Source organism: Oryzias melastigma, linkage group LG2, assembly GCF_002922805.2.
Source record: "Oryzias melastigma strain HK-1 linkage group LG2, ASM292280v2, whole genome shotgun sequence".
Taxonomy (NCBI): domain Eukaryota; kingdom Metazoa; phylum Chordata; class Actinopteri; order Beloniformes; family Adrianichthyidae; genus Oryzias; species Oryzias melastigma.
In genome coordinates, this window is record NC_050513.1 from 12,551,956 (window position 1) to 12,566,622 (window position 14,667).

Below are 14,667 nucleotides of genomic sequence, written 5' to 3' on the forward strand. Positions count from 1 at the left end.
GGGGAAATATTTGCAGCTATAAGTCTTTTGGCTGCTTAAAGCTTCACTTTATTTACCGTCGTCACTACTTCAGAACTTCCACCAGTCAGTGCCTGTCGAGCAATAGATGGAAAGTATTTCCCGCCCATGTGTGATGAAAAAAATGTTATCCGCTTGTTTTGAAGACATTATTCAAATCATCGGCGATACGCTGACAGTTCTAGGCGAAAATGTATCATCATGAATTTTTTAGGCGATGTTAGACTTCTGATGATTTCTTTGAATGTTGCGTTTGCTCTGGATGACTGACAGAAAAACTGCTAATCTAACTGGGAAGCTGAGAACCAAAAAATGCTTATGTATCTACATATGGAGTTACATGAAATTCAAATGATGCCGACGTATATCCACATGTGTCTTTGTGGTTATGAACTTTGATTGCTGACCTTGTTATACAATGTGGAAGTTCAAGAAATGCGACTAGTGTTTGTTTTTGCTCGCCGGTTCATATGAAGACTTAATACTGAGAAAGTCGGTGACGGAGCTCAAGTCAGGGTCAACAATCAAGGTAGTCAGACTTAAGTCCTTCTGGGAATACAGGGTTCTATGGTGCCGTGGAGATAAAGTGAAACGGATTCCTAGAATCTCAATAGTGGAACCACAGATTTTCTCAGAAGTTCTTGGCCAGGTCAATTCGGAAGTCGTTGCCTTTAAGTTCAGGTTTCAAGTCTTTGGTGATTAATCCAAGTCAGAAATTCTTGAATGTTATTTCAAGTTAAGTCTTAAGAATTTGGTGATGAACCCAAGTCAAGTTACAAGTCTTTAACAGTATTTCAAGTCAAGTTTTGTGTTGTTACTGATAAATTATAAGGTCTTAAGTCTATGGTGAAAATAAAAGTCAATTAACAAGTCTTTAACAGTGACTTCAAGTCAAGTTCGTGTTGTTAGTGATAAATTATAGAGAGGTCTTAAGTCGCTGGTGAAAATCCAAGTCAAGTTACAAGTCTTGCACAGTAACTTCAAGTCAAGACTCAATCCTATAGTTAAGAAAAATCAAGTTGATTTGCAAGTCCTCAGCTGTGACTTCAAGTTAAGTCTCAAGTCCTTCTTGATAAATACAGGTCAAGTTATAAGTCCTCAGCTGTGATTTCAAGTCACGTCTCAAGTCTTTGATGATGAATACAAGTCCTTAGCTGTGACTTCACGTCAAGTCTCAAGTGTTTGGTGATAAATACAAGTTTTCAGCTGTGACCTCAAGTCACGTCTCAAGTCTTTGATGATAAATACAAGTTCTCAGCAGTGACTTCAAGTCAAGTCTTAAGTCTTTAGTGATAAATACAAGTCAAGTTAAAATTCTACAGCTGTAACTAAGACTCTTTGTTAAGTTACAAGTCCTCAGCTGTAAATGTAGGTCGAGTCTCAAGTCTTTGGTGATAAATACAAGTTTTTATCTTTGACTTCAAGTCAAGTCTCAAGTCATTGGTGATAAATACAAGTCAAGTTAAAAGTCTATAGCTGTAACTTAGACTCTTTTTCAAGTTACAAGTCCTCTGCTGTAAATTTAGGTCAAGTCTCAAGTCTTTGATGATAAATACAAGTTTATAGCTTTGCCTTCAAATCAAGTCTCAAGTCTTTGGTGATAAATGCAAGTCAAGTTAAAAGTCTATAGCTGTAACTTGGACTCTTTTAAAAGTTACAAGTCTTCAGCTGTAAATTTAGCTCAAGTCTCAAGTTTTTGGTGACAAAAACAAGTCCTCAGCTGTAAATTTAAGTCAAGTCTCAAGTCAGTCAGATGACATTTTGAAAGCACCCTCTGAAAATCACTTCAAAAATCTGTAACACCAGAATTAACCCGTATATCATGAATATACCTATATATAAGTATAAATAACAGACCTGAATATAAAGCACACTGACATTTGAAAATAATCGAGGCTTGTAAGTATGCCTTTTAGTGTAGAAAAATTGATAAATAAAAAATAATACATCCCACAGCACAAATAAAAGATACATAACTGAAAAGGAGGCGTTTTGGATTTTTAAATAATTTGGTCCACTTAGGGTGAAACCAACCCAAACTATTGTGGGGGCAAAAGCTTTGTCCAGTATTTGCCAAGAATTTTATTTTATTTTTTTTTCCTTGGTTTTAGAGTTCTTTAGTATTGGCAAGACGTGTTCTCTTGATGAACTGCAACAGAACAAGGTTGACCGATAACAACTGTTCTTTAATGTATAAACAAAAACACAGTTTTAGCACAGTGTTCACTGGCTTTAAGCACAGAGTGGTCCAGCTTTGACCAGTGGATTCATTATTAAATGACAACTTTTTACTTCCATGATGCAACTGTACTGAAACATTTAATAATCGATTCTGTTTATCATTTTTTCTCAAAAATAAAGCATTCCATGGGTTTCGAGACTCTAACTAAAGACAGAATGTGCTGCTTGCAAATTTGAGAAAATCCCATAAGAGATATTTTTTTCTAGTTTAAAATTACAAAATGTTGTATTATATATAAAAAGAAACTGGTTTAAGCATCTGTATTGAAACTGTTAACACATTGGTGTCCATCTTGCATCAATAATTATTTAATATTTTATAAATTTGGACAAGAAGTGACAAAATTGGGCTACACTTTGATCCAACCTGACTGTATATGAAAACTGGACTGAGTGAGTGTGATGTCATCCATAGAAAAAGACTTATTTCCAGCTCCAACAAAATGAAGTCAATAGTCGCCATTTTTCCCCGCTATATGGACAATACCATGTTGGAACCAGACAACATTAGTCAACAGTGATTGGTCCGTGTCGATACGATTCATTGTTTCTATGGCAACCACTTTGGCCAATTATAGGTGTACTTTTTTGAAAGTCTAATCTCTACACCTTGAAAGTGGACTCAAACGTTGCGAACATTTGAGATAGCGAGTATGTACCACCTACATTCATTGAGGCATCTGATTGGCCAGTTCATATCTTGAATAACTGGCGCTACAGACAAACCATGAGGAAAAAAATATTAGAACTTGCAGGAACCTGTTTAAAAGCCGACTTAAGTGTCAATGGGAATTGGCTCCCTTCTGAAACCAGCCCCTAGTGGTGATTTGAGAAACTGCAACCTCAAGTGCTTCTATAGTTTGTGACAAATTGGGAACCAGAAGGTGGTGGTACACATCACACCTGATGTGTCACTCTTGCTTTTCAGAAGAGACTCACCCAAAAAAAGAATCTGACACTGTCCAATCAAAAGTGTTCCCTGTTCGGCAGTTTACTTTTTAAAATAAGTTTTCAAATTATGGACACTATGTTTTTTTTTGGTTTGTTTGAGCATACTTTACCCCCCAAACGCCTCTTTGTGTAGGAAATGCTCTGACACCCAATGCAGAGAGTGTTTCTCATTCAACCAATTCTTTAACATCCCAAGGAACCAGAAGAAAAGCCCCCCGGCGAACACACGCCTCCTTGTGTCCCGCTGACAGGTGGTTGACCGTGTTTGCTCCGCCGCATGTCCCTGACCAGAGACAGCTGATTGACGTGGAGAAGAAGACAACACCGGGCGTGCTCATAACCTGTCCCTGATTTATTATTTTATTTTCTGCTTCTTATGCCCTGCAGGTGCATCGGGCCAAGACTTCAGGATTGTGTTGGGATGATGGACAGGTAAGGATCTCCAGATACATTTGTTATGTGGAGCGGGGGGGGGGGAGGTTCCATAGATTCAAGCACGACTTGTTAAGATTCGTGTTTCTTGTTCACAACACTGTTGCTGCTTAGAAATTACTGTTGGACAAGAAAGCAACACAGTCATCCAAATTTTCGCGAAACCTGTTACAGCCTGTTTGCAGACTTTTAAGTCTCTTGTGTTTAGGGGGTCCACTATTTCCAAGTTGTCGCAAATTGACGCATAATTAAGGACCCTTCTACGTCACTTTTTGACAATTTGGGTGTCCCCTACTTGTCGTTTTTGACTTGCTAGCTGTTCCAATTAAATCAGGGGTCCGAACGTCTTGTTGGACCCGATATCGGGACACAGACGATACTAGTACCCAAGTCCTAGCCCAGTCCACGTCCGGTACTGGTACCAATCCACGTCGAGTGCTGGATTAGGGTGCCGAGTTTGGGCACCAGTGCGGTCTACGTCCTGTAGCGGACCGGTAATGGTTTGGCGACACTTAAAAAGTAAATTTTTGATACGGAGGGGTCCTTAACCAATGCTGCAAAACAGATAAGATAGATAGATAGATACTTTATTGATCCCTAAGGAAATTATGTGAGTACTTCTCAACATACCCATTTGGTCATTCACACAGAATAAAACACAAGACTATGTTAAAAAATAATGATTAACCCATTAAAAATAGTAAAAATGGGAAGAACAAGTAATTGGACATTCAGTTGCCTTATGCATGGACTATTTTCTGACCCCTTACTCTGTAAAGACATCATATAATTGGCTTAGAAATTATAAAAAAAAAAAATGAAGAGCTTTTTTTTTAAACCCTTTGATTAAATCCACACAAAAAAGGAAATTGCAATATTTTTAGAGTGAAATATGTATAGTATCAGTTTTGATACATTTGGTACTTTGCTAATTTTTTGCTCACAACACTGTTAGCTTAAGATGCACACATTTTGACATAAGTGAGTTATTTACCCGCTGTTTCAAATTTGATACACTCAATGTTAAAAAATTATGTAACTATCTATTATAAAGTAATATTTATCATTTTTTTCAATACAAAAAGTAGTCATTTTAAACAATAAATAACAATAAATAAGCTAATCTCACCATAAAGTTTTAAAAACTAGCTAAACTTTTCCCGCCAAAAGTGTTTTTGAGATTCACGGAGGCAGCCATTTTGAAATGAGTAGGAAAAGTCCTTCTACTGCTCCTAGTGGAAGGATGATGAACTACAGAATGACCAGGATAAATACAATGGGTTTTTAGGGACAATTTGGACAATTAAGATAGAGATATTAGAAATGTGTGTATCTCATATGATACAAATTGGTTTTATTGGGCTAGCTAGCTTAATACTTAGCTTAAAATTGTGATTTTTTTTCTTTGTTTTTATCATCATGGTAACTAATATTTTCACATTTCCTTCATTTCTGACTTACTTTTAAAACAAATTGCAAGTGTTACTAACATTTTATGACCCACAAGAAAAAAATCCACATTTCATTTCATTTATTTATTTTGGTTTCTTGAACAACTTAAAATAAAATAATAAAATTTTCTAATTTTTAGAAGTCATTTTTTAAAAAAAGACTGGGTTATAGTAATGTATTTGGGATTTTTTATTTTTTTATTTGTTTTACACCTTGCTTGACTGTGGCACCACTGTCCAAAGGTTTTCTGTCTAATGTCTCCTTTAACTAAAAGACTTTTCAACCTCAAGCACAAAGGTCCAAACATATTTCGTTTTACGCCACATTATTGGACTTTAAAGAGGAGCAGAGGAGATTTGAGCTCTGGCGAAGGGTTAAAAATGGAGCCGAAATAGGTGGAAACAAGTGGAAAAGATGAGGACAAAGAGTAATGAAAGAGGCGAATAAAACAGCAACGTAACAGTATCAGCAAGTGCAAGAGGTATGGAAATGGCAGATGCATTAGTGCTGTCATTAGAGCAGAGAAAGAGCTTTTAACATCCGACCTTTAAGCTTCTGTTCAGCAGTTTTTTTTTTTCCTTCCGAAGACAAAAAAAGCAATATTTGAGAGACAGGGACTTTTGATTGCTCATTTTTTGGGGGATTTATTTTACTTTTAACAGAATTTAAGTGGCATGCATTAGAGAATCATAGCCTGGTAGAATGAGAGTGTAGTGAGTGGAGTAAAAGCCGAATACCTGTGTTGGACGAGAGTATGAAAGTATGTACCTGGAAAAGGATTTTTGTTCTCCTTTTGATAAAAAAATGTGCTTTTGCCGTGAACTAACTGGGCTCTCAGAATTTAGATGCTTTGGAAACGCAGTGTTGGGAAAGAAAAGAGGGAATATCTGAGTATTCTACATCAATTAGGGTGGAAATGGAAGACTGTCCCTCACTGTACAGATCTAACTGAAGCCAAAAATGAGTTACTCAACATCGTATCATATTTTATAACTTTTATCTTCCACGTGGCTCAGCAAGAATCGAATAAAATCTAAACATTTTCCAACATTTTTTTAAATAAAGTTGTTTCATTTTCAAGAAAACACGTCCTGTTAAAATTATTTTCAATATTTGTTTCAAAAACCTAAACAACAATGAATCAAATCCAAATTAGTCAAAATACTAAATTTTACGCACTATAAGGAACACTTAAGGGACTTAATTTTTTTTATTTTATTTTAAATGACAGTATAATCCAGAGTTCAGTATATATGGATTATTTCTGGAGCTTCTTATTGATATCGAAGGGTTTTTAGAGGTATACAGCGCTGTTAAAATACCAAATATAGTTTTGTCTTTCTTCGTTTATATATATATTTTTTTACAAGTTGCAAACAACCTTGGGTGTTATTATGAATACGCTAACAGGCTCACATGGAGTGCTGCCAGACTGTGTTCTCACTAGCAAGGTTGTGAGTTAGCATAGTCACAGTTAGCAGTACCAGTCTTTTTTTACGTTACTAAAAAGTGGTATTATGAACATGCTAACATGTAGCAACAAGATCTAGAGTTACTGTGTATGGATATCAAGGTTGCGAGTTTTTCTAGTCACAGTTAGCAGTACCAGTTTGTATTTTTTTTGTGTTTCTAACAAATTAAAGGGATTACGAACATGCGAACATGCTAACATTTAACAGTGCTGTACTGTGTACTTTCTATGTGTTACTAACAAATTAGCTAGCTAGCATAGCCACAGGTGGCGGTCTCAGTCTGTTTTTTATGTGTTTCTAGCAAGTTACAGGTATTATGAATATGCTAACACGCTAACATGTAGCCCTTTAGCAACAAATTCTAGAGTTACTTAGTGTTACTAACAAGGTTGTGAGTTAGCATAGTCACAGTTAGCGGTCTCAGTCTGTTTTTTGTGTGTTTCTAACAAGTGACAGGTATTATAAATATGCTAATATGCTAACATGTAGCCCTTTAGCTACAAGCTCTAAAGTTACTGTGTGTTACTTTTTAAGGTTGTGAGTTAGCATAGTCATAGTTAGATGGATCAGTCTGTTTTTTTATGTCTTCTTAACAAGTTTCAGGTGTTGTGAATATGCTAACATGCTAACGTGTAGCGCGTTAGCAAAAATTGCTAGAGTTACTGTGTGTTACTTACAATGTTTTGAGTAAGTGTAGTCACTGTTAGCGGTATCTGTCTGTTTTTTTATGTGTTTCAAACAAGGGACAAGTATTATGAATATGCTAACATGTAGCATGTTAGCAGCAAGTTCTAGAATTACTGTGAATGGAGCCAATAGTCTGATGTACAGACTTATATCTGAGTTATTTTTTCGTGCGTAATGCTCCTAAATACGATTAAAAAAATAGACCATCCATTTATGATGCGGCCTATAGAGCAGAAAATACGGTACATAAATACACATGGAGTAACCACATTCCCTCTTTGGTGAATACAGTATGGGAAATAAGAATATATTCATTTTTTAAGAGATTGTATGTTTTCCTTTATGTTTGTAGGACTCCTCTTATTGCAGCGGGGATCATCGGAGGATTGTTTATCATCGTTATTGTGGCGCTCACTGTGGCCATTTATGCACGCCGCAAAAGCATCAAGAAGAAGAGGGCGTTGAGACGCTTCCTGGAAACAGAGGTAAGATAACTAGGATTTGGGATTTTTTTTACCTTTACTTTGAATAGATTCTTAAGTGTTTAGCTCTTGAAACTAAACAAAATTTGTTTTTTCTTGGCATCATCACAAAAAGTTTGGTTGTCGCAGATGACATCTGTGGTATCAAAGGGTAGAAGGGATCCATATATTGGAAATAGTGCTGGCACAAATGATTATTTTAATAGTCGACTAATCACTGATTATTTTTTCTGATTAGTCGACCTATCGGGTCATGTGCAAACTGGATGTAAAGCACACGTCTTAACCATCGAAAGCTTTAAACTAACTAGAAGCTAAATATATAGCATTACCTGCATTCACATGAATCCCATAAGCTGAATTTGGCAGCTGAAGATGCTAGTCTTGATAGCTGAAGAGGCTGAAATTGATAGCTGAAAATGCTGAAGTTGAAGGTTGAAATCATTAAAGCTGATAGCCTGCTAAAATATTACTTAAATGCCAAATTAGCCAAAAAAATTTAAAAAAATCTAAATTGGCCAAAATAGCTAGCATGTAGCTGAAATATTAGCTAAAGTCAAAAATAGCCTAAAACACTGAAAAAAATCCTAAACTTGCCAAAACAGCTGGCATGCTGCTGAATTGTTAGCTAAACTCAGTAATAGCCTAAAAAACTTAAGAAATCCTAAATTAGCCAAAATAGCTAGCATGTAGCTGAAATATTAGCTAAACTCCAAAATAGCCTAAAAAACTGAAAAAATCCTATAGTAGCTAAAATAGCTAGCATGTAGCTGATTTATTAGCTAAACTCCAAAATAGCCTAAAAAACTTAAGAAATCCTAAATTAGCCAAAATAGCTAGCATGTAGCTGATTTATTAGCTAAACTCCAAAATAGCCTAAAAAACTGAAAAAATCCCAAATTAGCCAAAACAGCTAGCATGCAGCTGAACTATTAGCTAAACTCCAAAATAGCCTAAAAAAGAAAAACAAATTCTAAATTAGCCAAAATAGCTAGCATTGAGCTAAATTATAAGCTAAACTCCAAAATAGCCTAAAAAACTGAAAAAATTCTAAATTAGCCAAAATAGCTAGCATGTAGCAAATATTACCTAAACTAAAAAATAGCCTAAAAAAATTTTGAAATCCTGAATTAGCCAAAAAAGCTAGCATTTCGCTGAAATATTAACTAAATTAAAAAAATAGCCTAAAAAACTGATGAAATCCTAAATTAGCCAAAATAAGTAGCATGCAGCTGAAATATCCAAACTCCAAATTAGCCTAAAAAATCTCAATAAATGCCAACATTTTTCAAAAAGCTAGCATAATGCCATTACAACTCTCAACTTTACTTCACTCCAACTCCGTATTATATTAAGTAACAACTAATCGACTATTAAATCTACTATTTTAATAGTCGATTAGTCGTTGTTTAGCCGATTAATCGTGGCAGCCCTAAGTAGAAATGGAGCCAAGAGTTACCTTGTTTTTTGTAGGAGTTACATCCTATAAAAAAACTCACAATAGGTAAAATCAGAAGTAGGATTCCGGATGTTTTAAGGCTTTAAATCCCCTCATTACACACTTTATACATCATTCAAATCATTAATTAAACCTTTCAGAGAAAAAATATTCAAGTAGTAGAGAGTTAAAGCAAAGATTTATGTGAACAAGATACAGATACAGAATGTCCTGAATTTTGCCGTTTCGCAAAATCCACGAAACAGCAAGACCGAGAAAGGTGAGCCACGATATAGCAAGGGAACACTGTATTGTAAGAATTCCATACTAAATTCAGCATAATGAGTTCAACAAAAAGTCACTTCACTCTCTTTGAAAAAGTTCCATCACATTTTCATGCTGAACCTTTCACTTATTTTGAGACAATTTCTCCCAAAGCCTCATTGCCCTTTCATTCTGACGAGCTGAACCAGAGTCGTGAGCAAACCTTGAAGGGATAAACCTTGGCCGGGTACTTAGCCAGACCACGGGGGTGCGTAGGAGGTTTTTCAAATTATGCACGGCCGCCATCGCCCATCGATCTGGCCTTGAAGACGGCTCATTTCTTGGAAGCATTAGACAGCGGATCAGACTTTATATTCAGGGGAGACAGTCAAAGATCGAGGTGCAGGTTGGTGTGGCGCGCACGTGCCCTGGAGGTCACGGCTTTGTTGGGTTTTTGATTCTGTCGGCGTGTCGTATGCGCCAGACGTGTAGAGCCACGGAAACCTAAACTAGTTCCCAAAGACTCCGTTCACCTTGTTTGTTGTTTGCAACCCGACGGTTATATCATCAATGCAAGCGTGCGGCCTTGCCTCGGAGTAGGCCAGGCCGCTTGTCATTCCCTATTACTGTAATTTACAGGTAGAGCCTGAAGTGTAATAGACAGCTGTCAGGTCCAAGACAAGGGGAGGGCGACCACGGGCAGTTTCTGCCTCGTCTTGGCCACACACATCCATCTTAATCAGTCGTTCCCCGTTCTGACAGCAGCTTGACCTTAGGGGGGAAGCGGATTTGCTAATGTACTGTCACGGCAAAGGAGGGGCCGGCAAGGATCCGTCCCGTTGGGGGATCATTTTTTTCTTTGCTCCTTTTGCATCTTCATCTGCGTTGGGTTTATGCAAAGCAGGGACGATGGCATTAATGATGTCTAGAAGGGATTTTGGTCAAATAAGAAGACAAATACTTAGTTGTAGGATTGTGTAGTTTTGAATCACAAAAGGGCACAAGGCTGCTGTACTTTTTCAGCAACAGACATATAAAAAATTTGTCGAGAGTTCAAGAAATTCACAAAAATACCTTTTATTAAGTACAAAACCTTTTTATTTTTAAACAAAATAGGTGTTGAGATACACCCTCTGGAACACCAGGGGCAACTTCCAATCAAAAGTCTATGTAACCGGGCGGTTTAGAATTCCGAATTCCAAACTCTAGCATTCGCATGTAGTTACGCAAGTTTCTACGACTGTTTTTGGTCTTTACGTACAGAGCCAGGGTCTTGGATGTGACGCATGGAGGACGTCCCTTTTAATACTGATCATTGAGGAAAAACGCAAATTGAGGATCTTGCGTGTATGAAGAGGCTTGCCGCGAATTGTGTGTTGCAAATTTTGTAAATCTTGCTCCACGCTTTTTTCTTTCACAGCTCTATTCCGATATATGAAAGACTTAGTGTCGTATAATCCCGGCCTGGCAAAAATCACAATTATTAGTTTCTACTCCGTGATTGTTTTTCAAACGATCGGCACTTTCGTGAATCAAAAAGTCGCTGTCCAAACATCCCCACCAAATCCGAGTCCCTGATTGGTCAAAGATTGGTCTGGTTTAACTTTCAACACGAGTTCTATGTTTTATAGAAAATATTCCCATTCTCAAGTCGACACATGGTTAATGACCCCTCAGCGTAAAAAAAGTTGTGTTTTGGGTGTCCCCAACTCGTCAATTTTTTGACGTACTGGCTGTTCCAATTAAATCAAGGCTGTCCTACCTCCAGGCCACAAATTGGTACCAGGACGTAGACTGCACCGGTATCCTAGCCCTAACCTTAACCCGATGCGGGTCAGTAGTGGACGCGGATCAGTACTAGTTCTGGATGCTGTACCAGACGCGGACCAGGCTAGGTGTTAGGGTACAGGTACTGGGCACATTCTGAGGTATGGTCCGTGTATAGTACTGTATCCGACAAAATGATCGGACCACTGATTTAAGTCCAGTACTGGGATGCTGAGGGCACCAATACCCCAACCCTAACCTGGTACTGGTTCACGTCCAATACCACGTCCGGGCCCAATACTGTGTCTGGCACCGCGTTAGGAATAGGGTTCTGTCCACAGGACATCCAGTACCGCATCCGGGTTATCCTCCTGTGGACCCTTGATATTACAAACAGCTAGCATGTCAAAAAATGTCAAGTTGGGGACACCCAGAATGTCAAAAAGTGACTCGGAGGAGTCCATAACCAAACCTCGATGTGTGACTACTTGGGAAAGAGAATGTGTTGGTTTCAAGCGTAGAGCCCATAAAAAGTCTTAAAAATTCATGTAGCTACGGTAAAAGTCGAGACATGTAAACGCGGAAGCCTGAAACACAATTATATGCATTGACAGACTTTTCATTGGAAGTGCTTGCTTGAACATTTGTCGCTAAGGGCGGTGTGTACGAAGTTTTGTTCTACGAACACACCGGCCATTTGACGCATGTTCAAGAACAAGTTGAACGCAAGCTCTTGAACGCACTTTTAGCATACCCAATACTAGCGCATGTACTCTTAAATTGGTGCAAATCTTATAAATCTTGTTCTGATTTTTGAAAGACTTTGTGTAATATAATGCTGGACGGGCACAAACCAATTATCAAATTCGCCTCCATGGTCAATTTGAATTTTATTGGCACTTTCATGAATTAAAAGGTATGCCATCCAAATTCAAGTCCGTGATTGGCCAAAGTTTAACCTTGTTTTGTACATAGAGCCATTGCATAGCTATGTTTGAACTCGAGTTTGGAATTTGGAAGTACGAAGCGCACATATACACACATTTAAGTAGAGATTTCGTTGGAAGTGGTTTCTTGAGTGTGTGTTGCTTCTTATTTTAAAGAAAAATAAAGGGGTTTATTTGTATTCATGCCAATTTCGGGCAAAAACAGAGATATTTTTAACCATCTTCTAAATGTCGGGGATAATGCTGCTTTCATAGCTTTATTATTCCAATCTCAAGGCTTCATTCTTGGGCCCTCCTTGCATTCTGCGTCACTCCTTCTAGACGAAACTACGCAACAAGCTTTAGCAAATGCGGATCCTCTATTCACGAGCGTAATAGAGCCGAATGTGTCTGTGAATGGAGATCAAGCTTGTCTGGATGAGGGATTTGGGGACAGCCAAGGCTCAGGGACTCCCTCTTTCTCTCTCCTTTATCTGCTTTTTAAACAGAGAGCTCACCTCTGGTGTTAGATGGGGATAAGGGAGGCCTCCAGTGCTGCGCTGTCAAATCGGAGCTATTTCCATATCAAGGCCGCGTGTGAAGGCTGTTGTGCTGTGTTGACTTGCAAAACACACTGCTGATGCGTTTTCTTTTTTCCTTTGTTTTACTTTTTTTTTTTTCTTCTGTCCTTCCCTTGAGGAAAAATATTAAAACAGCTGTCTTCAGCTGGAGTGCCTTTAAAGAAATCCCCTGAAATCAGAGTTGTCTTGCTGTGGCAGGCCCGAAACCTTGACCATGGTCCAACAAAGCACTAAGGCTACTTTGAATTGTCCTTTGCTGATTTAGCTGCTTGTTTTAGGTCGAAGTTTGCAGTTTACAAGCTTCTTCTGCTTCCTTGTAAAAAGGATTTCAGCGGTCAAGGAAGCTGGACACATCAGTGCTGAAAAACTGAAATCAGTTACATGCTAGCACTTTATAGCACTGGCAACAGTGTGATGCTATCACTTCTAGACCCCTAATACTTTGTTTATCCAACATTTTTTATTTTTCATGTATTTATTTTTTTTTTTAGATTTGATGCCGTTATTTAGTTAATTATTCAAAAATAATGCAAAAATGTCCAAGATGTCGTGACCCATACTAGTCCATTTATTTTATTTTTATTTTTTTAAATCGTGTCCTCTCTTTCCTTAAAGTATATTTTTGAAGCTAAATAGTATCATCATTACCAATATGAAACTCTGTGATTAAAAAATAATTTATAGTTCATTCAAAAAACAGTTATAAGGCTGCCATTCAAGCCCAAATAATCACACTACCACTACTGTGCTTAACAATAGATTGTCAGCAGTGTAATATCCTCACTTCTGTTAAAGGTCAAAACTTTATTTGACTCTTATCAGCAATTTTATTTAGATTTATTGATGTTATATACACAAATCTTCGAGAAATTATGAAAAAATGACCAAGATATACTGGTTTTTCAGGGTGCAAACAAGCCCAAATAATCATACTACCACTACTATGCTTAATAAATGATTTTTATTTATTTATTTATTTTTTACTAAGGTCAGACAGCTTTATTTTGGCTCTAGCGGTCTTTGGTACATCGTCACAGATGTCTTTAGATAACCTTTTGTTTTTATTCTTGTTCCATTCCTCTTTAGTCTTAAATAAATCATATTTAACATCATAACGTAAACAGTTCCTAATTTTTATTTTTTATTTTCACACACTCAAAATGATTGACAACTTACTTCCATAGTAACACAACCATGAAAACTAGATTTGAAATAGTTGGAAAATGGTTGTAGTGAAGTGCAGCCGATGGATTACTCAGAAACAGCCTTGTTTATATTGATCATTCCGCCGTCAATACATGCGAAGCACCTTTATATAATCAAAATAAAGATATACCAACACTTTAAAATGTATGGGTAGTAAGGCGGGAAGTGAAAACGAGGTCACAGAAAAGGAGCAGACTGGTCGAAGTTGACCGAAAGGCTACGGCATAAACAGTCTGTGGAGCATGGCAGCGTCTCAGGATGCACAGGCTCCAGGCAGATGGAGAACCAAGCAGAAGGGAAAGACCAGTGCTGTCATCCAAAAACAGAAATCTGGGGGCTGTAACGGGTAAAACCGGACAGCTGAAGGGTGGGAAAACTGCCTGGAAGAAACCACGACTTTGACTGCTGCTTGGTTTTCGTTTAACTCGTGAACAGCAGCTAATAGGAAATGACAGATAGGGTTAAAATGTTTGGTGTTTTTGTAGTTTTTTCTACGTTTTCTTATGGTGAGTTTTCATTCAATTTTTTTTTTTTTCGAAGCAATATAAGCGATGCTAAGTAATCAAAGATTAAAGGATCATGTTTAATGCGTGCAGCACAGGAGAAGTTAGCTCATTACTGATGTGACGAGCTCGCTCATAAGTGCATCTTGCATGCTGATGCTCTTTTGCTCATTTGTACAAATTGGCTTAATGAGGTCTCGCTGTGACATTGTGATTCCCCAAGCATACACGTGCAGCTTTTAAGACG

General features: G+C 37.6%; 1 protein-coding gene across 1 annotated transcript in view; it reads left to right on the forward strand.

Annotated features, from left to right (window-relative positions):
* si:ch73-383l1.1 (receptor tyrosine-protein kinase erbB-4) overlaps positions 1-14,667 on the forward strand; it is a 439,732-nt gene that overhangs the window by 344,412 nt on the left and 80,653 nt on the right. Inside the window, exons 16-17 of the mRNA XM_024288936.2 lie at positions 3,598-3,642; positions 7,606-7,738. Of these exons, the coding sequence (XP_024144704.1) occupies positions 3,598-3,642; positions 7,606-7,738 (178 nt within the window). The remainder of the gene's footprint in view (positions 1-3,597; positions 3,643-7,605; positions 7,739-14,667) is intronic.